Here is an 11860-nt window from a genome sequence, read left to right as displayed (position 1 = left end):
AGAACTATATGTAGGATCCAACATAGTACCTTTTGACTGCATTTGCATTGACAGTTATTTCAAGGGCATTTCCTTCGATGTGTCCCAAGTACAACGCACTCTTTTGGCAGTACTCTTGTTGCAATGTATGTACCTTTCCAATCTGGACCCTATTTTCTTTCAGCTTTTCCAAATCATTGTCTTGTTTCCTTAAGTTATTCTTCATTGCGACCCAATTCTTGATTCATTATTTAGAGTTTTAAGATCCGGGCATGAAGTCCGCAAGCATGTCATATTATTGAAATCTGCATTTAATAGAACTAAAAGAGAATGAGAAAATTGACAAGATTTAAGAAAAGAGACATTCCGGGAAAATGAAATATCAATTTCATTTGATTTTTTGATTTTTTTTGTTTTTTTTTTTAATTTTTGAAGATAGAAGGGTTTACATCGGAAAGTAAGACAATAAAGTAAAACATCTGGATCACACCCTGAGACAAATCAGATGCAGAAAAGATAGCAAGACTGGCTACTGAGACTCCCGTCTGATGGGGAACTTTCAGGCTTGGCAATCATTTTTTGGTTTTTCTTCTGTCTCGGCAATGGCTGCAATAGCCTTCAGTGCCGGATCAAATTCCTCAGCTTCACAGATCATTCCGTCTATTGGCCCGTTTGTGAGAGTTGGCAGGGGAATGTTCATCATATTAGGAACCTTTTCGTCCCGGAGAACGATTCTTTCAGCTTCAATCAAGTCTTCAACTGCCATTTTGAGGGTCCAAATGACCAACAGTCCTTCGTACCGTGTCCCACTGCTCTAGAGTGGTATTTACATCTAGTATCAGCTCTATGCGGGGGGGACTCGGTGTTTGGCCTATTTGGGTCCACCGGCTGCAGCAAACTTCACCTGACTAGCTTTTGGAACAAGCCTGAGTATGATTCACCAATAGGGGTGAACTGATTCCTTTTGAAAGACTCTTTTGGGTGAGGATTGTACTGAGGAACATTTGATTGGGGACTATATGGAGCTTGGTAAGGATGGGCATTTCTGGGAGGTGGAGCTTAGTTTTGTGTATAATGTTGTGGCCGCGTGCAGGGCTGCATGTTCATCACCGCATACCAACAAAACCAATCACCTGAACAGAACCTGGCTAATTAACTCACACACACAACCTTGTTAGTTTTGAGGCATTTAACATATGGGAAATTGCACGTTAGGATGCAATGCACCTAAACAGTTAAACGCTTTTACCATGTGTTTGAACGGGTTGCATGTTTCATCCCGGCCTTACACTAGCCCTCTTCATTATGTACCTCTTTTCTTTTATTCTTGCCTCTCTTTAACCACTCTTGATCTTGTTTTTGCCGTTCTTTTATTTTTTGCACCCTCTTTTTTTGTTTTTTGTCACTCTTTTCCTTTTTTTTCACTATTTTTTCTTTTCTCTTTTTCACTCAATTTTCTTTCTCCTTTTCTTTATTTTTTCACTTAATTTATTTTATAGCTATGATCGAATCCGATGGAGATTGCCTACGTATCATGACCCCGCATGAATCAGATCTTGCGTAGTTCGGGACTAACAAGTGCAAAAATAAAGAAACAAGTGTTCATTTTGCATTGTGCTCATCCTGCACATTTATTAAGGTGATTTAAGCAAAAATGATTTGACTCAAAAATGATTTGACTATATTTTAGAAAGAAAGATCCGATTTTCGAACACGGCCTTTCAGCACTTCGGGGATGAAGATTTTAAGGCTGTGAGGGTCAACCGATCAAAACTCTAAAAGATGATCGAAAGTGGCCGTTTATGCAAAACCAGCCTTCTGCCGTCCCTTTCGGGAACATTTGGCTATTTTTTACAAAAACAATCACTTGATTTATTTATGACTCTTTTTTTTTAGTAATGAACCAACATGGGGAACACGGACTCATAGAGCCTCGGGGACGAGGATCCTAAGGCCATTGGGCAATTTGGTCGGAAAAATGAAAATGACCAATAATAGCCGTTTGTGCAAAGTCAACCTTCCGGCGTCCCTTTTGGGAACATTCGGCTATCCTTGACAAAACGGCATCACCCGACTCATTCATGACGAAATTAAAATTCTAACATTTTGGCTATTTATGAAAAAGGGGAGGTTGGACCCGATGAGGGTTGCCTATGTATCTCACACCCTATGAGAATCAAACCGGCGTAGTTCGGGCGATCGTGAATAGAGTAGTAAACTAACTCTTTTTTTTTGGATTTTGTTTTTTAAAAAAACATGCTTTAAAAGAATAGAAGTTTTTTTTTGTTTTTGTTTCTTTTGGATTTTACTAAAAACAATGCTTTAAAAGAAGAAAAGGATATATATTTTTTTTGGAATTTTTGAATTTGACTCTATTTTTTATTTGAAAGAGAGACTTCTAAAAAACAATTCCTTTTCTTTTGATTGGAACTTTGAGCATTTTAAAAGTAAAAAAAAGAAAATATTTTTGTTTGAATTTTCATTTGTTCTCTCTTTTTCTAAATAATAAAGAAAATATTTTCTTTGGACTTTGGTTGTTGTCTCTTAATTTTTGAAAGAGGCACTTTTAGGAAAATATTTTGGATTTTCGAGTTTTTATTTTTTTTAAATTTACAAAAGTACTTCTAAAGAAAAATGAAAATATTTTTGGACTTTAATTTTTTAATTTTATGACATTTACGAAAGAAAGACTTTTAAAGAAGGAAAGTCTTTAAAAGAACGAATATATATATATATATATTCTCTTTTTTCTGATTTTTTTTTTGATTTTTTGGAAAAATACTTCAAAATAAAGGAAACCCGTATTTTGGAATTTGATTTTTTTATTTCTTTTATTATTATTTTTTTTCTTTTATTTCTTTTTCCATATGAAATACTTCAGAAAAAAGGAAACTACCCCTTTTTTTGAGTTTTAAAAACTTTTTTTTTTTTTTTTGAATTTTCTAAGAAAAGATTTCTAAAGAAGGAACTAATGAAAAATATTTTTTTGGATTTTTTGAAAATTGGGGTCGGAACCGATGAGGTTTGCCTACGTATCTCACATCCGGTGAGAATCAGACCCGCGTAGTTCGGTCCGATCAGACGTAGAGGAAATAAACTAACCCTTTTTTCTGAATAAAATACTTACAAAGAAAAGGAGAAAATATTTTTGGATTTCGATTTTTTTTTATTTGTTTTTTATTATTATTATCTTTTGAAAAGAGACGGTGACTAAAGAAACATTTTGTCTTTGAATTTTAACTTCTTTTCACACTTTTTTTTTTGAAATTTCGAAAAATCTTCTAAGGAAGTATTTGGACTATTAATCAAAATTTATGAAAGAGATACTATAAAAGAAAAAATATTTTTTTTGAATTTTTAATTTTCCTTTTTTTTAAATTTTTTTTTAAACAAATACTTTTTTTTTTTTTGAAAGTGATTAAAAAGGGGAAAATTGTATTATATATGTTTTTTTTTAATAAATCAAACTAAAAGATAAATTTTGTTTTCATTTTTTTTTTCTCTTTTTTTTTTTAGAAAATTCCGGTGAGGTTTTGACACTACTTGGACATTGGTTTTATTTTTTCCAAAAATAAGTAATTATCTCCCTACGCTGCTATTTTTCTTTCCTTTTTTTTTGAATTTTTTTTTAGAAACCGGTCAGCATGCAGATCTGAAGCAAATAAATGCGCCAAACAAATGGGATGCAGCAGGATGGTCTTTTCATTTCAGGTTACCTGTCCTAGACGGACTCAACCCCTGTGTTGAGTCCCCTATGTCAAATGCAACATGATGCAAATAAGCGTTCCTATTAGGGATCCGGCATGAGGTTTTGTTATACTAGGTTTATAACCTGGGTATATGTTCTAGACTGTGTACCCGAGCGGACAACTCGAGTCGAGGAGGGGGCTACGTACCGGGGACCCGCGAGATCGTCCGGCTTTGTAACTTGTCCGGCCTCTTTCTTATTTCAGGTATTGACACTAACAGAATAGGGAGTCTCGACCAGCGAGCTTTTCCTCGTAGGTAAGAAGAGAAGGGTTTCGGCACAATTTATATACAGTTCAGATAATATCAAAGCGGTAAAAGACAACATTTAGCACGTTACGCCAAAACATGTTATAAAGATCAGATAATAAATCCAAATATAACAATTATTCTAAGCTCAAATTCTTGAACCCTGAACCAAAGGTTCTGGGTTAATTCCCCAGCAGAGTCGCCAGAGCTGTCACACCTCCTTTTTGTGCGCCTACCCCGAAGGATAAATGCGCGAGGGAGTTTTTCCAATTTAAGTGACAATATTCGAAATGGGATTATTTATTTAATTCAGAGTCGCCACTTGGGAAAGGTTTGGCTTTTGGTGTCCCAAGTCACCGGTTTATCTTGAATCCCAAATCGAGGAAATTTTCGACTTTCCAAATGAAGTCTGCGAACCAGAAATTCTAAGTAAGGAATTCTGTTGACCCGAGGGAAGGTGTTAGGCACCCTCGAATCCCGTGGTTCTAGCACGGTCGCTTAAATTGTTATAATGGCTAAATATCTGATTTAAATACATGTTGTGACTTATGTGCTTTTATTAAGTTTAAACCGCTTTTATTATTATCATTTATTTTTATAGAATTGCAACGTCGTGAAAATGCATCTCGAACCACGTCACAATCAATGCACCCGTAGTTGTTAACACATTTCGACTCCGTTGAGATTTGAATTTGGGTCACATAAATGCGCACCCGAATTTAAGAATGTAATTTAATTAAGTCGCGCCTAAAGAGTCTAACGCGTTATTATCTTTGGGGAAGGCAGTGAAATTCACTAAACAGTCCATCCCAAATTCTAAGTATTTATTATGATCAATTATTGAGGGCCCCGCAATTTGCATTTTTATTTGGCGAGGCTCGTCTCATTATTTTTTTTAAAAGGATAATCTTAGCACGACTACATTTTCTATTTTTTTGTTTTCTAAAATAAATGAAGATAAGGTCCTACTTTATTTACATACTTTCGAGTTATTATGGTTAAGTTTCAAAAGTGAGTTGTTTAAGGAGTTTGCATGGCAACGCATAGAACATTCTACATACAGACAGTAAAAGAAGGAAAAGGACTACATTAAATTACAACTTCAAATCTTTCTCATTTGTTTGCATTCATGCCTCGAGTGGCTTACAAGATGAACCAGTGTATCAGTTTGTGTACCTGGTATTTGGGAAAGCAAGGAAAGAAGATGAAGATCAGTAGAAGCAGCAGTAGGTAGTGTAAATACACAGCAACAACAGCAACCCAACAACAATAAATTCGAATCAGATTCAAGGCCCAGAAAACTTTGAGGAAAAACCGAACAACTCAATAGAATAAACCCAAAAGTTTGTAAGCAAACTAAACAGCAACAAACCACGCTTGTATTAAACTCGAGACTAAACTCGCTTCTCCCTTTGTTTTTTTTTAACTCTCTAACACTCTTGGGATTTTCGGAATGTCTTCCTCTCTCAAATTAATACTCAAAAATCTTTCAAGTTCAGTCTAAGTTTTTTCTCTGAAGTCTTAGTCTTTTTGAATATTCAAGTCCTTTCAAGAATGTGTCAAAATGACTCTATTTATAACAAGACTCTAGTCTTGAATCCCCAACCCTAAATATTCCCCAATGGTATGCTTTGTCCCCACTAATTAATGTTTTCTTTATTTTAAACCTTGTCCCCCATGCCTATATGCTTTTATCCCCCACTACATTAAATAAATATATCAACCCCAACTCATTACATCTTGTCCCCCATGCCTAACATAAACAATTACAATATTCCCCCCCCCACTACATTATGTCTTGTCCCTCATTATATTAAATAATTATATCAACCCCACTCCATTACATCTTGTCCCCCATGCTTAACATAAATAATTATTCAAAATGTTCAATTCCAAAACTACCTCTACGACCTTATTGCAATTACCATTTTACCCCTGAACGTACTGCAATTTACCAAACTACCCCATCAGCTATAACCAATTCACCTAATCAATCTCAACCAAAATATAGCCAATATGACCAATTTCTAAACAGATTCAACAACAAATCATATGAACACAGATGAATCATACAACTTCAAATTAATGGAAATAAGTTAACCATATTGGGAACCAATCCTGGTTAACTTAGACCAAAAATGAATGAGCAAAGAGACAACAATACCAACAACAAAATACATGATTCAAACTAAATCAACAAATCAAAAACCAAAACCAACTCAAATTAAATTACTGGTTGAACTTCAAACAAAAAATAAACATGCATTAAATCCATATTAAATAACAAACATGACGGATTCAAATGATTAACCCAACATATTTCCCTATTACAACTAAATTCTTTTAGACAAATAAAAAAACAAAACCGAAGAAGAAACAATTATGAATTTAAACTTGAATCTAACAACATTAACAATTCCTGAAAAATACATAAAACACCTGAAACAAACTGAAGAAATAATTAATTAAATTTCAATTTGAATCTAACAAACATTAAACTAACAATTTCACATGAACAAACTGAAAAATTAACAAAACAATGAACACGAACAAAACAAAAATCAAACATTTACCGATTTTAGATTTGAGAATATCAAAAACAAAATACGGACAAAAGTGAAACTCAAAATCCACTAACCGGATCGAAACGACGAACAACGACTGACCAACGACGAACTCGAACTATGTATGGACTATTTCGACAAACCTCGACCAAAGCTTGAATAAGCGAAATGGTGAGTCTCGTTTTTGGACTGGAGGCGCCGGAAAAAGTGAAGCCGCGCGATTTAGTTTTAAGTTCAGCTGCTTGACAAAGCAGCAGCATCGCAGCCCAAGCAGATGCTGAACGGGCTTGGCTTTGGGAGTAGCAGCGACAGCATCGATGAAGCTGGACGATGCAGCAACGACAACATCCATGGCGGACAGTGAAAACGCAGCAGCTATGGAGAAGATGAAGCAGAAGGGTCGTTCATGGCGAGGCTGTGCGACGTGGTCGTTTGGTTTCGACGAGAATGTGGTCAGTTGGTATGTTGAAGACGAAGCAAAAGATGGTGGTGCTTGGACTGGTTGTCGTTTGGACGGGGCTAAGGCAGCGACAACTTAGCAGAAGCTCGGAGATGGCACTGGAGGGCAGTCCATGGATGAGCTTGAGCTCGCCATGGAGAAGACGATGACGCAGCAGTGGCAGCGCTAGCCATGGCAGCCATGGACGTTGGTTATTTTGGATGTGAGGTCGTCGATGGGTGCTGTGGTTGGTCGCCGGAGGGGCTGTGCGTGTGTGCGAAGGTGAGGCAGAGGGGGAAAGGGTAGCTACCATGGTTGGGGAGCTCGGGGAGTTGGAGAAGAAGAAGAGAGGGTGAGGGGCGGATAGTTTAGTTTAGGGTTTGTTTTTTTTTTTTGTTTTGTTTTGGAAAAAATGAAAAATGAAGAGGGGTTAGGTATTGGGGTTATGGGGCGGACCGGGTCGACCCGTGTGGAGATGGACCGGGTCATGGGGAAGGTTGGGTATTCTTGGGCTTGTAGCTGGAATTAGAAGAAGAGCACAATTCCGATTTTTTGTATTTTTGCTCTCTTTTCTTCTTTTATTTTTCTAAAACTAAATTCTAAAAATCCTTAAATTATTATTAAGAACTAAATTAAGTTATAAAAGTGCAAATTAACTCCCAATAACAATTAACGCACAATTAAGTAATAATTAAGCATAAAATTGTACAATTGGACATTAAATGCTAAAAATGTAAAAGATGTCTATTTTTGTAATTTTCAATTTTTGTAAAACAAACTTAATTACTAACAATTGTAGAATTAAATCCTACATGCAAAATGCGACATATTTTTGTATTTTTTGTTAATTTAACAAATAAACGTGCATAGACAAATACAAATAATTATCCAAAAAATGTCACAAAATTCTCAAAATTGCACACCAAGGAAAATCATTTTATTTTGAATTTTTTTTGGAGTAATTCTTTCATAGGGCAAAAATCACTTGCTTACAATCATATTAATGCATTTCATATTGTATCTCAGTCTCTGTTGTTATTATTGACATAGCATATCATTGTTTCCGGGCTAGTTTTCATGACATTGTGAGCCCGTGGATGAGATTGGAGAGTGATGATTGACTGAGGCCGAGAGCCTAATTATAAGTGACAGTTATGGGTCAGGCTGCACGTCGCAGCAGATTTATTAATTTATGCCATGATTGGCTTGTTATAGCGCTTGGGAGATAGGAGCCTCTCCGGAGTCTGCACACCCACAGTGGGCGCGGATGTTATTATTGAGGGATGGATTTCCCTGGACATGGACTTGTCCGAAGTATTGATATCTGGAGATGGATTTCTCCTCAGGGTTGGATTACCCTTGTTCCTTTGTATCGGGTGACTTATAGTCAGTGATGAGTATGTTCCGGTATAGATTTCCCTGGGATGGATGGCCATATACGGTACTGAGTGGTTGAGATTTTATATATATACTTGGAGATGGATTTCTCCTTAGGGTTGGATTGCCCTTTTCCCTCAGTACTGAGGACTTACAATCAATGTTGGATATATTCCGGTATGGATTTCCCTGGGCCAGATGGCTATATTCAGTACGGAGTGGTGGAGCACTTGAGAGTGGGTGTACACTGCGCATTTCATGTAATCAGTGCATTGGCATGTAGAGGCAGTTGAGTTATATATTTTAAACTGTTCAGAATTGCATTTGCCTTATTACTTTGAGCTATCTATTTAACTGAAAGCATGGCTATGTTTTCTGTACGTCGTTTCTATTATATCTATCGAGGTTGAGTTTGTCACTACCATTCAGTCCATAGTTTGGGATCGTTACTTACTGAGTTGGTATACTCACGTTATCCCCTGCACCTTGTGTGTAGATCCAGGTATCTCTGGGCATGGTAGCGGTTGGTGATGTTTTCTGTTGCTGATCATTGGAGTTAGTAATGTAGCTGCCTGGCGATTGCAGCCCTGTTGTCTTCTTCTGTATCTTCCTCATAGTTGTTTTTTGGATTTTTCACCAACTATGTTAGTCTTGTCATTATCAGAACAGTTTGTAATAATTGCTCATGACTCAGTGACACCCCAATGTTTGGGACTTATTTTCCGCAGTTCTATTTTGAGTTCAACTCTTGTTTTCTTTTATGAAATTCTACCAAATATGATGTCTTTTGTCATAGGTTTTAATGAATTATCGTAGTATTGTGGAAGTCGGCTGGCCTAGTACTATGGATAGGCGCCATCACGACATGTTTGAGTTTAGGGTCATGACAGAATTTAAGGTTGAATATTAGCATAGTTGTATATATTTTGAGATAAATAAAGTCGAAGCTTGATGTTGCCAAAGTAACCACTCATGTAGAGATTTATTTGTTTTGAAATATAAAAGGTTTGTGTGTGTAACTTATGTGAATATTGATCGGGACAAAGGAAAGTCATTGTTTATTAGAATTATATGTGCATATTGTGGTAATAAATGCATGATAATTATTTAGTTTTACGTGTGAATAATAAATTGGCCTAAAGGAAGATTTAATATTCGACATGTTCTTTATTATCAGTGTTTGGTTACTACACCAAGATACCACTTACAAATTAATATTTTATCCAAAGATGAAATATTAATGGAGTATCTGATACCTTAGATGAGGTCTACCTTTATTCAAATTTATATTCATTTTGGTTTCAAGTATATGTGAGCTTATTTTGTTATTTATTGTTCTCTGATTCAGCAGAAATTACTCCTTCTAATATTATTGCCAACATCAATTCAATCCCTATGTTGAATGGCACTAACTTCAAGTCATGGCAAGAGAATCTCAACATAGTTCTCGGAGTCGTGGATCTCGACCTTGCGTTAAGGGTTGATTCTCCACCACCTCTTACAGATAAGAGTACCTCTAATGAAAAGAGGGAAATTAAAAGGTGGAAGAGATCAGATTGCATGTGTATGATGATCATGAAAAAGGCCATTCCAGAAATATCTAGGGGCAATATGTCTGACAAAGTTAAGACGGCTAAAGAATTTATGGCTGAAATTGACAAAGTATTTGTCAAGAGTGAAAAGTCTAAGATTGGTATACTCTTGACAAGTCTGGTTTCAATGAGGTATCAAGGCAAAGGTAACATCAGGGAGTACATCATGCAAATGTCTCATCTTGCTTCTAAGTTGAAAGAACTTAAGTTGGACATCTCTGAGGACTTTCTAGAGCATTTTGTTTTGATATCCCTTCCACCACAGTTTATCTAGTTTAAGGTGAGCTATAATTGTCAAAAAGAGAGTTGGTCTCTAGATGAGCTCATCTTACACTATGTTCAGCAAGGGATACACTGAAGCATGAAAAGATAGAAAGTGCTCACTTAGCCTCTGTGCCTAAGGACAAAAGAAAGGAACACCTCTTAATTTTGTTTGTTGTAAGGTTAATTTGACTTCGGTACCATGATACGGATGGTGGATAGATTCCGGTATAACAATTCACATTACTATGTCTATGCAGGATTGCCTAAACTATTGAAAGCCTGATGATGGTGAAAGATACATCTACGATGTTGACGGCAAGTCGGTGGAATTTGAAGCAATTGAAATTTTTAGATTATTATTAAAGACTGATTTTATTTGAATTTGAACGAGACTTATAGTGCACCATTTCTTTGATGGGATTTCATTTTTGTTTCTGTAAGTTTGGTTATTTTTATTTATTTGGAAATTAAAAAAAAATTAGTCTCTTTCATAATTCAAAGTTGGTTGGTCCCGATTCTTTATCAGGTTACAATAATCTATACTTACTTGATATGATTGTTTCGTTCAATGAACCTTGCATGTTAATATAATTGGTAATAAGAGTAAATTAACCATCCAATAGATAGCTTCTTTATGGCACGAGAGATTAGATCATATCTCTAAAGGAGAATTAAGATACTTCTGTCCAATAATATTTTCTATCTCCTCAATTTTTCAGAATTTTTATCCCACTACTAAGGCTAATTTTTCCAACAATATGAGATTCTTTGAGGATGTTGAGTTTGCGGGGGGAGGGGGAGGGGGAGGGGGTTAAGGACTTTGTCTTTGAAGAGGAACATAATTATATTCCTCTAATTGCTATTGTCAATGCTGAGGAACAGGTTTCTATACCTGACATTATTCAAGAAGCAAATCATTCAACCCGTCCTTCAAGAAGTAGTTCCCAAAGAACAAACTCTACAACCTCAAGAATAAATTTATATATTAAAAAAATCATCTATGGACTTGAAAAAGTGTCTCATTAATAGTATTACTAATTTCTTCAAGTTATTATCCCATTTGATTTCGAGATAAATCTTGTTAATTATTGTGTATACTACAATTTTAGCGGGGGTAAGTATAATTTTTTAATTGTGTGATGTATGGTCAACTTTGTATACATATGAATATTTCATTTAATTTAGGGATGTTGGGAAAATATTTAAATAATTTATAAACTTATCTTTTGAAAGCAACTTAAAGATTCAAAAGATAATTACAGAGAACAAATATTTTATGCTCCCATAAAGGAAGTCGAAAAAGTTAAAGATAATTAGGTATTCAGATATCGACTTCATTAGATGTTGATATAATATGACATACTTGGTTGATGAGCTATATAAGGAAGGGTGTTAAACAAACACTCATAGCTCTTTTCTCCATGATAGTTAATTTATAACCTATTATGTAGCATCTGATTATGGAACATGACTGCAGAATTTTGTCACTGGCTGCAAGTTTATGGATAAAGTTGGAAAGCACACTTGAGTTACTTTGTGACAATAAGTTAGTAGTCTTGTATTCCAGTAACAATAGAAGTTCGGTGAAAGTCAAAGCACGTTGACATAAAGTTCCAGGTTATTAAAGAAAGAGTTCAGATTGATTAGGT

The 11860-nt window shown here is 35.5% G+C and overlaps 1 protein-coding gene across 1 annotated transcript; it reads left to right on the top strand.

Annotated features, from left to right (window-relative positions):
* Positions 1 to 6856: 6856 nt before the first annotated feature.
* On the top strand, positions 6857 to 10221 carry LOC104212116 (uncharacterized). Its single transcript, XM_070172621.1, has 2 exons — positions 6857 to 7040; positions 9704 to 10221. The coding sequence occupies exons 1-2, from the start codon at positions 6857 to 6859 to the stop codon at positions 10219 to 10221; spliced, it is 702 nt and encodes a 233-aa protein (XP_070028722.1).
* The last annotated feature ends 1639 nt before the right edge of the window (positions 10222 to 11860 follow it).

The sequence above is a fragment of the Nicotiana sylvestris genome, chromosome 4, assembly GCF_000393655.2.
Source record: "Nicotiana sylvestris chromosome 4, ASM39365v2, whole genome shotgun sequence".
Lineage (NCBI taxonomy): Eukaryota > Viridiplantae > Streptophyta > Magnoliopsida > Solanales > Solanaceae > Nicotiana > Nicotiana sylvestris.
Note: the sequence above shows the minus strand (reverse complement) of the source record. Positions and strands in the feature narration are given on the sequence as shown.